This window comes from Coenobita brevimanus, chromosome 9 (genome assembly GCF_032717465.1).
Source record: "Coenobita brevimanus isolate Jiangsu-jjx chromosome 9, ASM3271746v2, whole genome shotgun sequence".
Classification (NCBI taxonomy): domain Eukaryota; kingdom Metazoa; phylum Arthropoda; class Malacostraca; order Decapoda; family Coenobitidae; genus Coenobita; species Coenobita brevimanus.
In genome coordinates, this window is record NC_136962.1 from 451,112 (window position 1) to 467,500 (window position 16,389).

The window sequence follows — 16,389 nt, forward strand, 5'->3', positions numbered from 1 at the left end:
CATATATGCTAGTGTCAGGTGTGGGTTGGAAGGATCGTTAGGTGAGTCAGGTGTGAGGCCGTTAAAGGATCATCTAACGAGGCCTCATGCGTTAGGGAGCCGGAGTGGAGGTGGCTGGGTGGTTGCGGTGTCAGGCTTGCGTCCGAGGGTAAGCTGGTGACCGTATGTGTGTCTGGGTGTGCGTCTGTCTGCGTGTCGTTGTAGGTCACCGTCCGGGCATCACTGTAAATCACCTGAAGGTCGTTTGAGGTCACCGGGTCATCTGAAGTCTTCAAAATTGGTTGTAAATTATCCACTAACGGTACTACAGCGTTATTCCCGACTAACAAGGACGAGGTGCTGCCATCGAGGGTGATACTGGGGTCACCCTCGAGAATTTCCGAGGGTAAGGTCACCGCCTCATCCTCGACTGCGCCTCCTGAGGACGACATGGCCCGGATCAGCTCGGCCTGCAGGGGATGCGACAAGGGTAGCGAGAGGGGGATGTAAATGATCTCGACGTTTTGTGTTTCACCCTCGTTCTCCATCTCAGGCTGGATACTTAGCACATCCTCCTCCACTATTCGTTCTTGCTGTTCCTGAATTGGCTTGCACTCTTCCTCCACTATATCCTGCTTGATTGGGTTATTTGCAGGGTGTACTCCCCCTCCTCCTCCTCCTCCTCTCTTCCTCCTACTTGTTGTTCCTCGTCGACTGGTACTTAACACCTGCTGGTCTTTCACTCGTCTTGGCTGTCGGATGCCCCGGGTCACTCTGGGTCGTTCATCATCATCATCATCATCATCATCATCATTGTCCACCTCCCTGCTCCCCATCTCTTCATTCTTGACTATACTGTACATGGGACTCTCCTCTTCTCCAGGCTTTACACACTGCAATAATAATAATAATAATAATAATAATAATAATAATAATGATAATAATAATAATAATAATAATAATAATGGTAAAAGTAATAATAATAATAGTAATAATAATAATAATAACAATAATAATAATAATAATAATAATAACAATAATAATAATAATAATGATAATAATAACAATAATAATAATAATAATAATAATAATAATAATAATAATAATAATAATGGTAAAAGTAATAATAATAGCAGTAATAATGATAATAATAACAATAAAAATGATAATAATAATAATAATAATAATAATAATAACTACCATCATCATCTACATAAATATATAACTGCAGAGAGACAGAGAGAGAGAGAGAATGAATTACTTACCACCTCGCACACCTCTGTCTTGACTGGGTTCCTCTCCATTCGAGGGTTACTGTTCGAGGATGAAGTAGCTCGCCCTCGACTTGACCCTCGACCCCTTCCACGTCGCCCTCGACCCCCAGCGTGAGTCATAACGTGAAGGCGCATCTTGTCTGAGGAGGACTTGAGATGAGTGGAGGAGGAGGTGCAGAACAGGAGGGCAAATAACTCATTAACCTATAAACACCCACTGGAAACTGACTCAGGACCTACACACAGGATTCCTATGGGAGAGATAGATAGATGGATGGATGGATTGATAGACAGACAGAAAGGAAGGTAGGTAAGTAGGTAAGTAGGTAGGTAGGTAGGTACACCCACTGCAAATTGACTCAGGACCTACACACACAATTGCTATGGGGGAGTTGTCTGTCTTTGCTTTGTGTTTCCACCTCTACCAAGTGAAGTTTTTGGTCAAGCAGTAACTGGCAACTCCTCTGGTGTTGGCAGGAGGTGGTGAAACACTCAGCATGTCAGTGCTTGCCCAGAAGCGAGAGTGGGAGTATATGTTCCTGCCGCTCCGAGCTTGGACCTCCCTCTTTTTTCGTATGCATTACTGTTTGCCCTGTTATTTTCCTAGAGTCAAGTTGTCATGCCTGGAAAGTACTGCTCAAGGGATGAGAGGGTCCGTATCATTGCATGGAGGCAGGATAATGTCCCCATCAACACGATTTGTGAAGGTACTGAACATGCAAAGTCAACCGTCATGAAGATTCTTGCTGCAGCGCACGGCCTGCCATCTGAAGCCATACCAGAGCACGAGCATGGTGGTGGAAAGAAGAGGACGACTTTCAGAGGTACAGATACGCTTCTAAAGAGGGAAGTAATCAAGAATCCTCAACTGACAGCAGCAGAATTGAAGAGAATGTATCCCCAGCTGTTACAAGACGTCTCAATTTGAACTGTCCAACACCACTTGCAGAAGGAGCTGGGTTTGCCAAGCCACACCGCAGCCAAGAAACTGCTTCTCACTGACCACATGAAGAAGCAATGCATTCAGTTTGCCAAGAAGTATGCACACTGGACATCGGAAAAGTGGAGAAATGTGATGTTTTCCGATGAAAGCACATTTCAAGTGTTCCCAGTGCGTTCTGCCAAGGTTCGTCGCCCTGCCTCCCGTAGTTGACATGACCCTGCATACACGGTGCCGAGTGTTAAGCAGCCACAATCAGTAATGGTGGGGGGGTGGTTCTCAGGTGAAATGGCAGGGGCAGGCCTCTACTTTCTTCCCAAGAACTTGATGATGAATGGTGGCCGGTACATTCAAGTTGTGATGGATCATTTGTTAAACATTTTTGCTGTTCATGGGTGTCACTTTTCATGCACGATTCAGCTCCACGTCACAGGTCAAGAAAGGTGACAAGATGGCTTCAGGATAATGGGATTGAGGTCCTCGACTGGCCTGGCAAAAGTCCAGACCTAAATCCGACAGAAAACTGCTGGGCAAAGATGAGGAAAATTATGGCAGAGAAGAAACACGCAATGTGGTCACCCTCAAGACTGAACTGACAGATGTTTGGTGCAAAGAAATGTCCTTAGATTACTTTAGAGATCTAAGTGATTCCACGCCAAAACGCAGCCAACTGGTCCTGAAAAACAAGAGACACACGATTTCATATTAATGAATGGCATTTCATGAACCAACATTGTAAGGGGAGGTCCTAAGTCAATTTGAAGTACCTGTATGATTCTACTACTACTTCTACTACTACTACCACCACTACTACTATTACTACTACTACAATACACACAAAAGTATCCACACACACACACACACACACACACACACACACATGCACGCAAACCAACAAACACACACACAGCAAGACCATTTTAAACACTTCTACCACTACTACCACCACCACAGCTACCACAACTACCACACACATACCTGGTCTACTAAACTCCCTCAAGCAGCCCACAGGAGCCCTAAATGGGCACTTGATCTTCTTAACCTCGTGGATTAATGTGTACCACTCCTACCACAGCTACCACAACTACCACACACGCACCTGGTCTACTAAACTCCCTCAAGCAGCCCACAGTAGCCCTAAATGGACACTTGATCATCTTAACCTTGTGGATTAACATGGACCACTCCTACCACAACTCCTACCGCTCCTACCACTCTTACCACAGCTACCACAACTACCACACACGCACCTGGTCTACTAAACTCCCTCAAGCACCCCACAGTAGCCCTAACTGGACACTTGATCTTCTTAACCTCGTGGATTAACATGTACCACTCCTACCACAACTCCTACCACTCTTACCACAGCTACCACACACATACCTGGTCTACTAAACTCCCTCAGGCAGCCCACAGTAGCCCTAAATGGACACTTGATCTTCTTAGCTTCGTGTATCAGCATGTGACGCTTCAGTTTGTCTCTCCGATTAAAGGCCGTCTTGCAGAGGTGACACTCGAAGGGTTTCTCCCCAGTGTGGATCAATTTGTGCAGCTTCAAGGAGTACTCGGACTTGAATTCCTTCGAGCATTGCTGTAGGAGAGAGAGAATATGATGCTTAAGTAGTGGTAGAAGCAGTAGTGGAAGTAGGAAGAGGAAAAGGAGGAGGAGGAGGAGGAGGAGGAGAAGTGGGAGAAGTACTGGTATAGATATTAGTATTGTTGTTAACAGTCCCATGCATGAGTCGATACCATTTCAGGAGAAAGAGAGATAGACAAGCTTGTAGACAGACAGACAGACAGAGACACAGACAGGCAGATAAACATAGAGAGATAGATAGATAGATAGAAAGAATACTCACTGGACAGGTAAATAGAGTAACAGTCCCATGCACGTGAAATGTTGCTTCAGGAGACAGACAGAGAGACAGAAATGCTTGTAGACAGACAGACAGATAGATAGATAGACAGAGATAGATAGATAGATAGACAGACAGACAGATAGATAGATAGATAGATAGACTCACCGGGCACGTAAACAGATTAACAGTTCCATGTACGTGTAGATGCCGTCGCAATAATCTTTCCGACGTAAACACCTTCCCACACTGCTTGCATGGGTAGTGGTGCGAGGAGGTGCGTAGGTGATGCTCCAAGGCCTCCGCACTCGCATACTTGTTCATGCAACGTGTGCAACGGAAGTAACTGCAATGAAAAGGTATAATCAGAGTATCTATCAATCTATCTATTGCCAGACGCCTTAATCCCATAAGGGGTGGACACAAACAAATTGCCTCCATGTCACCCTGTCCCCTGCCATTTCACTGCCCTGCTCCCAGCTCACACCCCCCTCTCTCATATACCTCTCCACTCCATCCCTCCATCTCATCCTTGGCCTCCCCCTCCCTCTACCCCTCTCCACCTCACTCACATACTCTCTCCTCGTCAGTCTCTCACTCTCCATCCTCTCCACATGGCCAAACCACCTCAGTGTGTTTCTCCTAACGCTTCCTATCACATCCACATCCACACCACAACACTCCTTCACTTCCTCATTTGTCAGTCAGTCTCTCCATGTGACAAATCAGTTCTTGTATCTAATTTATCTATCCATAAAAACGCAAATCCTTCAATATCTATCTGATCTTGCACTGTCTCTGCTCTCGTATAAAGGCACACCCCAGTTTAACGATGCAATTTGTTAGATAAAAACCCATCGTTAGGCGGGGTACGGTATATTGGTGTAGATTTAACATGTAAAGTAATGTGCAGCGTTTACCAGCCTTGGGTTTCCCCCCACCAAGTCCTAAACCCAGCCAAATGAGTCCAGAAACAAGTGTAAAGCCAATCTAAATGGCCTAACAGCTGTACAAGAAGCTGACCTAAGCCTAACACCTGTAAATAACTCACTAAAACCAACAAATCTGATAATCATCAAATATAAGTCTGGAAAAAATCAAGCTTAGTAAACTGTACCCCAGAATGACAATGTTCACCCCACCTATGGCTAAAACACATTAATCTGTCTAAAAACAGTTTATACATCAACCTAAACACAATGTTCACCCCACCTATGGCTAAAACACATTAATCTAAGTCTAAAAACAGTTTATAAATCAACCTAAACACAATGTTCACCCCACCTATGGCTAAAACACATTAATCTAAGTCTAAAAACAGTTTATAAATCAACCTAAACACAATGTTCACCCCACCTATGGCTAAAACACATTAATCTAAGTCTAAAAACAGTTTATAAATCAACCTAAACACAATGTTCACCCCACCTATGGCTAAAACACATTAATCTAAGTCTAAAAACAGTTTATAAATCAACCTAAACACAATGTTCACCCCACCTATGGCTAAAACACATTAATCTAAGTCTAAAAACAGTTTATAAATCAACCTAAACACAATGTTCACCCCACCTATGGCTAAAACACATTAATCTAAGTCTAAAAACAGTTTATAAATCAACCTAAACACAATGTTCACCCCACCTATGGCTAAAACACATTAATCTAAGTCTAAAAACAGTTTATAAATCAACCTAAACACAATGTTCACCCCACCTATGGCTAAAACACATTAATCTAAGTCTAAAAACAGTTTATAAATCAACCTAAACACAATGTTCACCCCACCTATGGCTAAAACACATTAATCTAAGTCTAAAAACAGTTTATAAATCAACCTAAACACAATGTTCACCCCACCTATGGCTAAAACACATTAATCTAAGTCTAAAAACAGTTTATAAATCAACCTAAACACAATGTTCACCCCACCTATGGCTAAAACACATTAATCTGAGTCTAAAAACGCACTCACCTCGGCGCATTGGTCTTCTTGGCCTGGGAGAAGGGGGCGTGCTCGTACTGATGATAGCCCAGCATCCGTAGCGACGTAAAAACACGAGAGCACGTGTGGCATCGGTACTGCAGGTCTCTGTCGTGGCTGCCAATGTGGTCCAAGAATGAATCCAAATCCTCGAATGCAAGCTCGCAGTTCTTTTGGATGCACTTGTACACCTGTGGAAGGAGTACAAATCTATCTATCTATCTATCTATTGCCAGATGCCTTAATCCCATAAGGGGTGGCCACAAACAAATCGCCTCCATGTCGCCCTCTCCCCTGCCATTTCACTGACCTGGTCCCAGCTCACATCCCCCTCTCTCATATACCTCTCCACTCCATCCCTCCATCTCATCCTTGGCCTCCCCCTCCCTCTTTCCCCCTCCACCTCACTCACACACACTCTCCTTGTCAGTCTCTCACTCTCCATCCTCTCCACAAGGCCAAACAAATAAGGAAGGAATGCAAAGAGAATGATAGTACTAATACCACCACTACTACTACTACTACCACTCCTCATGCTACTACTACTACTACTACCACTCCTCCTCCTCCTCCTATTACTACCACAACTACCACTCACCTTCTGATGTGCGTGGCATTTCATGTGCGTACGCAGCTCCACATAACTCCCCAGTGCGTGTCCACAGAATTGGCATACATAGGAATCATCAACCAGGACCTCCTCTCGTACTCCACTTCCATCTCTTCCTCCACCTCCATCTCCTCCTCCTCCTCCTCCTCCTCCTTCATCCAGGGCATCGACTGGAGGGACTATCTGCTGGAGGAGAGATGGAGAATGTTCATCATCATCATCATCATCGTCACAAGAAAAAAAGTATTGAGTTCATAGGATAGGGTTGTGTGTGTGTGTGTGTGTGTGTGTGTGTGTGTGTGTGTGTGTGTGTGTGTGTGACAATTCTTCCATCCTTCCATCCATCTATCTAACCACCTTGTGTGTGTGTGTGTGTGTGTGTGTGTGTGTGTGTGTGTGTGTGTAATTCTTCCATCCATCCATCCCTCCACCAACCATCATTCCATCCTTCACCCATCCCTCCATGAAAATAAATCACTACAGAACAGGCATTAGGGACCTTATACTCACATCGACGGCGGAGACAGTGAGGCGTTTGATCGGATCTTTTGGTAGGGTGTCTGTAAGCGAGCCAGACGGCCAAACGCGATGTGTGGCCATGTGTTTTTTGACATTACTCTTCTGGGTAAACGCGCGTCCACACACCACACACTGGAATGGCTTCTCTCCCGTGTGTGAACGTATGTGTTGCTGGAGGTCAAAGTTCTTGCTGAATTCCTTCGAGCAGTATGGGCATCGGTGCTTGGGCTGCGGAGGAAAACAGTCTATCAGTCTATCTATTCGTCCATCTTCTATCTATCTGTCCATCTATCTAGCACGAATGCAGATAAATGAGAGAAAAAATAAATCACTCTGGATAAGGTGTTAAGAGGCAGTATAGACATTGGTGCTTGGGCTGCGGAGGAAAACAGTCTATCAGTTTATCTATTCGTCCATCTTCTATCTATCTGTCCATCTATCTAGCACGCATGCAGATTAAAGAGAGGAAAACTAAATCACTATGGATAAGGTGTTAAGAGGCTGGACATTGGTGCTTGGGCTGCGGAGGAAAACAGTCTCTCAGTCTATCTATTCGTCCATCTTCTATCTATCTGTCCATCTATCTAGCACGCACACAGATTAAAGAGAGGAAAATTAAATCACTATGGAAAAGGTGTTAAGAGGCAGTAGTATTGTTATTATCACCAGCATTAAAATTATTAACAATTATTATTATTATTATTATTATATATATGAGGGAGGGGGGGTGAGTGGGGGGAGGGTAGTCAAATGGTCGGTGACAGAGTGACTTGGAGGCGTTTTGTCTGTGGCCACCCTTTGCGGGATTAGGGCGTCGGGCTATAGATAGATAGATAGATTATTATTATTATTATTTTTGACTGACTTCTACTACCACCACCACCACCACAGCTACCACAACTACCACTCACCTTCAGCTTAATCGGATCCGTTTTACTGGGGGCAGCCTTGGCCATCCCTGCGTGGAAGAACTCGTGGTTGTAACACGCCACATCGTCCCTTCCATCTTCCCCTCTCTCTTCCTGCCCCCTACTGCCTCCCCCACCGCACCCCTCCTCACCCCCTCCCTCACCCCCATCGCACACCATCGTACCGAGCCCCTGGGGTGAGGACAGACTGGGAACGACATCCTGAAATAGATAAAAACAATTATCTATCAGTCTATACGAACAGAGTGGATGTTAAAAAGTGCATTACCTATCTATCTATCTATCTATCTATCTATCTATCTGTCTATCTATCTATCTATCTGTCTATCTATCTGTCTATTTATCTATCTATCTGTCTATCTATCTATCTATTTAAGGTATTTGAGAGAGTAAATCATCATCATCATCATCATCCATTTACCAACATTCTTTGTGACTGATGATGATGATAGATAGACAGATAGATAGATAGATAGACAAATAGATAGATAGACAGATAGATAGTCTCACCAATGGGGCAGTGATGGTGGTGGCTGTGGTGGTGAGGAGGGGGGAGACGGAGGACGATGATGAGGCCGAGGAGGAGTGTGTTTTGGTCGTAGAGGACGTCGGTAGGAAGCTTGACGTCGAGAGGCCCGGCAGAGGAAGAACCTGGGAACAAAAACAAACAAACGGTATTAACACTCTCAGCCGAATAAATCTATCTATCTATCTATCTATCTATTGCGAGAAACCTTAATCCTGTAAGGGGTGGCCACAAACAAATCGCCTCCATGTCGCCCTGCCGTTTCACTGCCCTCCCCCCAGCTCACACTCCCCTCTCTCATACACCTCTCCACCTCATCCTTGACCTCCCCCTCCCTCTCCCCCCCTCCACCTCACTCACATACACTCTCCTTGTTAGTCTCTCACTCTCCATCCTCTCCACATGGTTATATGACAAGGAAAAGATATACTGGAGTGATTGCAGAGAAGGAAAGGGAGGCGGAGGAAAGATTTAGGAAGTGGAGAGATGGAGGAAAGATTGAGGAGGATGAAAGGGAGGTGGAGGAAAGATTTAGGAAGTGGAGAGATGGAGGAAAGATTGAGGAGGATGAAAGGGAGGTGGAGGAAAGATTGAGGAGGATGAAAGGGAGGTGGAGGAAAGATTTAGGAAGTGGAGAGATGGAGGAAAGATTGAGAATGAATGAATGAATGAATGGGTGGGTATGTAGGTAGGCAGATGGATGATGATGATGATGATGATGATGATGATGATGATGATGATGATGATGATAATGATGATGATGATAATGATGATGATGATGATGATGATGATGAATGAATGAATGAATGAATGAATGGATGAATGAAAGAATGAATGAAAGGGTGGGTATGTAGGCAGGCAAATGGATAATAATAATGATGATGATGATAATAATAATAGCAATAATGATGATGATGATGATGATGATGATGATGATGATGATGATGAAGGTGCTAACGATGGCCATTACACGTCACCTGCGTCGTCTCTATCGCGAACGGCAGTAACTCGGTCTCATTGACGATGATGTGTTGGTTGATGGAACTGGGCGAGGGAAGACCACTGCCCCCATACCCACCCGACACCTGAAAGAAAATGGGAAGCGTAAGATATAATAAATATATAATGAAGGAAAGACAATAAAATAATAATAATAATAATAATAAAAAACATACACACTGACTGGAAAACGTACACACTGACTGGAAAACGTACACACTGACTGGAAAACGTACACACTGACTGGAAAACGTACACACTGACTGGAATATGTGCACACTGACTGGAAAACGTACACACTGACTGGAAAACGTACACACTGACTGGAAAATGTTCACACAACCTCGTTATTGTTGTACATGGCAGTACAATGGGGTTTGAAATACCATCATACCCCACCTAATGACAGCCGAAGCCTGGTTTAACGATGAGTTTTGATTTATACACTGATTTAGGTGATATTTTAAACTAACATTGTGTGTTTAGGTTGATTTATAAACTGTTTTTAGACTTAGATTAATGTGTTTTAGCCATAGGTGGGGTGAACATTGTGTTTAGGTTGATTTATAAACTGTTTTTAGACATAGATTAATGTGTTTTAGCCATAGGTGGAGTGAACATTGTGTTTAGGTTGATGTATAAACTGTTTTTAGACTTAGATTAATGTGTTTTAGCCATAGGTGGGGTGAACATTGTGTTTAGGTTGATGTATAAACTGTTTTTAGACATAGATTAATGTGTTTTAGCCATAGGTGGGGTGAACATTGTGTTTAGGTTGCTTTATAAACTGTTTTTAGACATAGATTAATGTGTTTTAGCCATAGGTGGGGTGAACATTGTGTTTAGGTTGATTTATAAACTGTTTTTAGACTTAGATTAATGTGTTTTAGCCATAGGTGGGGTGAACATTGTGTTTAGGTTGCTTTATAAACTGTTTTTAGACTTAGATTAATGTGTTTTAGCCATAGGTGGGGTGAACATTGTGTTTAGGTTGATTTATAAACTGTTTTTAGACTTAGATTAATGTGTTTTAGCCATAGGTGGGGTGAACACTGTGTTTAGCTTGATTTATAAACTGTTTTTAGACTTAGATTAATGTGTTTTAGCCATAGGTGGGGTGAACATTGTCATTTTTGTGTTTAGGTTGATGTATAAACTGTTTTTAAACAGATTAATGTGTTTTAGCCATAGGTGGGGTGAACATTGTCATTCTGGGGTACAGTTTACTAAGCTTGATTTTTTCCAGACTTATATTTGATGATTATCAGATTTGTTGGTTTTAGTGAGTTATTTACAGGTGTTAGGCTTAGGTCAGCTTCTTGTACAGCTGTTAGGCCATTTACATTGGCTTTACACTTGTTTCTGGACTCATTTGGCTGGGTTTAGGACTTGGTGGGGGGAAACCCAAGGCTGGTAAACGCTACACATTACTTTACATGTTAAATCTACACCAATATACCGTACCCCGCCTAACGATGGGTTTTACCTACCCAATTGCATCGTTAAACCGGGGTATACCTGTAAATAGATAGACAGCCAAGCAGATAGATACATAAATGGATAGATAGATAGATAGACAGACAGACAGACAGACAGACAGATAGATAGATAGACACACTCACCGGCACTTGTTGCTGTGGTTGTACTTGCACGTGTATTTGGTTGGAGAGTGAGACCCCATCACCCTCGTACCCACCCCCTCCCTCCCCCACCTCACCCCCACCAGAGCCCCCCACCGTAGGGAGGTGCCGCATCCCACGATTCTTGCCTGTAGGGGAGAGAAGGGGGAGGTTAGGGTAGGGTAGGGGAGGTATGGGGTGAGAAATGGGGTGTTTGGTTGGGGTAGGGTTGGTAATGTTGACACTCTCTCACACACACACAAATATACACACATACATGCACACACACTCTCTCTCCCTCTCTCTCTCACACACACACACACACACACACACACACACACACACATACACACACACACACACACACACACACACATACACACACATGAACACTCTCTCTCACATACAAACACACAGACACTCTCTCTCCCTCACACAAACACACAGATACTCTCCCTCTCTCTCTCTCACACACACACATAGACATACACACTCTCTCTCTCTCTCTTTCACACAAACACACACACACACACACACACACACACACACACACACCATCATCATCATCATCATCTCCAAAAACACCTAGACAAGATTGAAAAAGTACAAAGGGCCGCTACAAGATGGGTACCAAGCATAAGGGATCTAAGCTACGAAGAAAGACTACATAAACTGAATCTACCAACACTACAGGAGAGAAGGCAAAGAGGAGACATGATAATGCTGTATAAATGCATCTCAGGGAAGGAGAAAATAGACCTAAATGATTACTTAATCTATGGGGAAGCATCAGCAAGAGGACACTGCAAAAAACTGCCTAAAAAGAGAGGTGTTAAAGACGTAAGGCAATTCCATTTGGCAAATAGGGCAATTGATCAGTGGTGTCAAGTGGGGTTGGTGGAGGATTAGTGCCCCTCCCTGTAAAACAATTAACTCTAAGCCCTTGGCCACCCCGTTTGGGATACATGGCGTCTGGCAATGAATGAATGAATCAGTGGAATGCACTAGCCAATGAAATAGTGTGTGCCAAAACAATTGCTATATTTAAGGATATGTTGCATAAAAATGGTTTATTACAAGGAACAGTGCGAGCTGGACTCCTTCCTGTAAAGATATGAGTAGGTAAGAGCAATTAGGTAAGAACACACACACACACACACACACACACACACACACACACACACACACACACACACACCTGACACACAGAAACTCTCCCTCTCTCTCTCTTACACAAACACACAGACACATTCTTTCTCTCTCTCACACACACACACACACACACACACAGACTTACTCTCACCCACACACACACACACACACACACACACACACACATACACCCTCACCTGAGCATATTTCCCGTTTGTGCTGAATAAACACATCAAGAGAGCAGAACTGTCTCTTGCATCGACCGCATTGAAACAAATCGTCCTCATCTAGCGTCACTCCTTCACTATCGGCTGAAAAAACAAGATGGAGAGTGAGAGACTGACAAGGAGAGTGAGATGGAGGGGGGGAGAGGCAGGGAAAGGACAAGGATGTGTGTGCGTGGTGTGGCAATATGACAGTATGACAAGGCAATATACAACTTAAGGAAATACAAACTAGTAGTTGTGGTAGAGGGGGATGTGGTGGTGGTGGTGTGGCAGTGTGCATGAAGTGTGTGTGTGTCCGTGTGCGCAAATATAGCAGTGGTAGGTGGTGGCGACCATCATCCACTCACTTGATATAGTACTGCCTACTTTTTCCTTAGTCTTTATCATTCTTTTTCTGTGCCTGTCCTCCTCTCTTCCTATTTCTCACCATCATCCACTCACTTGATGTAGTGCTGCCTACTTCTTCCTTAGCCTTTATCATTCTTTTTCTGTGCCTGTCCTCCTCTCTCCCTATTTCTCACCATCATCCACTCACTTGATGTAGTGCTCCCTACTTCTTCCTTAGCCTTTATCATTCTTTTTCTGTGCCTGTCCTCCTCTCTTCCTATTTCTCACCATCATCCACTCACTTGATGTAGTGCTGCCTACTTCTTCCTTAGCCTTTATCATTCTTTTTCTGTGCCTGTCCTCCTCTCTTCCTATTTCTCCCATCTTTCCTGTCACTTCTTATTGCTTTTCTTTTCTTTACAGGTGGCTTTACATTGAGTGACAAGCCAAATGGTTTCCTGTAAGCCAAGAAACCATTTACAACGCTGGGTGGTAACCATATAACCAAACCATACGTGTTCCCTACGTGTCAGCAAGTGGGTTGGTGGAGGGTTAGTGCCCCTCCCTGTAAAACAACTAACTCAGTGTCAAATGGCCACCCTTTGCGAAATTATGGCGTCTGGCAATAGATAGATAGATAGATAGATAGATAGATAGACAGTACAATGTAACAAAATACAACCCAGGAAATATACACTGATTGTTGTGGTGGAGGGTGATGTGGCGCTGAGGTGGTGGGGGTCGTGTGGCAGTGTGTATGAAGAATGTGTGCGTGTCCGTGTGCGCAAATGGCAGTATGACAGTATGAAACGGTTACATACAACCCAGGTAATACACACTGATTGTTGTGGCGGAGGGTGATGTGGCACTGAGGTGGTGGGGGTGGTGTGGTGTGGCTCCGATAGTGACTGTGTTCTGTATGAGGTCAGGAGCGTCGAATAGCTGTTGTACCGTCAGCCCTGAAGGCCCCTCCAGCGTGACACCTGCAGGGTGAGAAGAGGGTTGATTAGGGAGCGAAAGGGGGGAAGGGAGAGGTAGGGGAGGGGAGGGGAAGGAGGGGAAGGGAAAGGAAGGGAGAGGTAGGGTAGGGTAGGGTAGGATTAGTATGGTTTGGTTAGGGTAGGGTTGGGTTGCACAGGGTAAGGTAGGGTAGGGAAGGGATGGGAAGGGAAGGGTAGAATAGGGTAGGGTACAGTACACTAGGGTAGGGCAGGTTGAGTTAGATAAGAAGAGGTTAGGGTAGGGTAGGGTTGGGTAAAGTAGGGTAGGGAAGGGAAGGAAAGGGAAAGAGGTAAGGTAGGACAGGGTAGTGTGGGGTAGGGTAGGGTAATTTATTATATTTAACATTCTACTTATATACATATTTTACTGTCTTCATCTTAGAGAGAGAGAGAGAGAGAGAGAGAGAGAGAGAGAGAGAGAACAAATCATAATCACCCATTCAGAGTCTATTAAACTCACTATTATATTCAAACGATTTCATTCATTTCAAAAATATACATTATTTCGTTCTATAATTACTCAAAATTCATTATAAGGCTCCATATATACTCGTATTATTCGAAATCGAGTTTCTATCTATCATATATCTATTAATTTCGAAGTCTTATCAACAATATCAATTTGCAACAAGTAAACATGCGACGGTGCCACATTTCCAAAAAAATATATAATGATTTTCCACCTCAGATAATTTATATATATAGGAATTTACTAGAATAAAGACGTAATTAAAGGATGACTGGAGGCTGGACATATGGGACTAGGAAACTATTAAAATAAAAAATAATATAAGTTCCTAGGGGTACATGTGGCAACGTCGCAGGCTCGCCATTAGAACGGGGAGGTTTGGCTTTTCCCGTCGCTGGCTTCACCCCTAAAATTACCGAAGAAACCCACACCAGCTCCCTAATCTTATCTTCCTTCTGGGGAACAATGGCCATGACATGCAGAGCCAAGCTGGTCCAGGTAAATATATGGTAAAACTACGTGTAATGCATTAATTTGCGTCGTTAACATCCCCTTCCCAAGCCAAAAACCAAGGTGACAAAGAAGCATCACTTTTTAAGCCTTTTCTCCCAATTTAAATCCAGTTTCACACGCCCAAAGGGGGTATATATATGAAGAGGTCCTGCTCACCTCCCCTCAGGGCCATAATAGATAGGAAACAGGGTGAAAAGTAGATAAATACCTGTCAGGGTGTCGAAGATGGAGTGGGACATAATGGCGGTGGAGGCTGTGACGCAGGGATCTCTATATGAACAATATGGCGCCTGCTGGTGACGGCGGTGAAGCAAGCAAGCCGCCATTGTGCCTCACCTTTTCTCATTATCTTGCCTTATTTGAGCTATTTTTACGCTTCCTATTAACTTATAAATACCTATTTGAGCGTGAAATTGTGACTACTAGTACTGTTTAAAAATTTACTCGGTATAATAGCCGTTAAATGAGGATAATTATGGCTTTATTGAGATATCCGTATGTGTGAGGTATTTTATTCAATTATTTTCGTGGTTTATGTGTACTGTCCTATGTTAAGCATCTTTAAAAATAAATTATACATGATAATCTGTTTTTGGAGTGGAAAATACTTGTAGAACTTAGCATGGATCAACGGAAAACTGATTCAAATATAGAGTAATGGAGGGAAAACATGGCGGCTTTCAAACTTCAGCCTATGAGTTTAGCTTCCGCCTCGTGTTGTCCTCTTTAACGTTTACATAGATACATCTGACATCCGATATCTGTGACGTCATATTTCCAGTTTTTATGCTTATATGACGTCATGCATCCTCATATTTTGGTCATACTCATCATACTGCTTCATATAGCCAGTTACTCCATTAGTAGATCTATTTTTTGTGCATTATTCGCAAATTGGAATGTGTTAAGGATGACTCTTGAAATTTACGACAGGCTTTGTTTACTTTTCACTTTGGATAATTCGTAACGGCTCATCCTAACCGATTTAATTTGCCCGCTAGATATTTTTACCATTTTAGACGTAACTTAAGCACATATATCGATACTAAAAATATTTAAATGGCTTAAAAGCGAAAATTTAAGGGTTGGTCCGAAGAAATAGAAATTGGTGATAGTCAGTTTGGCGGGCTTTTCAACCTCGATGAAGCCACTTTATTTCCAACTCTTCTGTCTATCTGTCTGTCTGTCTGTCAATCTGTCTATCTGTCTGTCAGTCAGTCTATCTATCTATCTATCTATCTGTCTATCTTCTATCTATCTATCTCCATCTATTGCCAGACGCTTTCATCCTGTAAGGGGTGGCCACAAACATACCCCCTCCATCTTACTCTGTCCTGTCATCCGGCTGCCCTATTGTTTGTTGATATGGTTACCACCCAGCGTTGTAAATGGTTTCCTGGCGTACAGGAAACCATTATGCTTGTCACTCAATGTAAAGCCACCTGTAAAGGAAAGAAGAAAGTGA

At 43.4% G+C, this 16,389-nt stretch overlaps 1 protein-coding gene across 1 annotated transcript; it reads right to left on the reverse strand.

Annotated features, from left to right (window-relative positions):
* LOC145409680 (uncharacterized) lies at positions 1-15,163 on the reverse strand. The gene is made up of 15 exons (XM_080280030.1): positions 15,133-15,163; positions 13,781-13,924; positions 12,585-12,698; positions 11,233-11,384; positions 9,595-9,702; positions 8,602-8,742; positions 8,074-8,292; positions 7,154-7,390; positions 6,815-6,826; positions 6,632-6,757; positions 6,025-6,224; positions 4,218-4,395; positions 3,577-3,784; positions 1,245-1,393; positions 1-872 (listed from the first exon to the last, which is right to left on the reverse strand). The coding sequence occupies exons 1-15, from the start codon at positions 15,161-15,163 to the stop codon at positions 15-17; spliced, it is 2,877 nt and encodes a 958-aa protein (XP_080136156.1). The 3' UTR covers positions 1-14.
* Between the last annotated feature and the right edge of the window lie 1,226 nt (positions 15,164-16,389).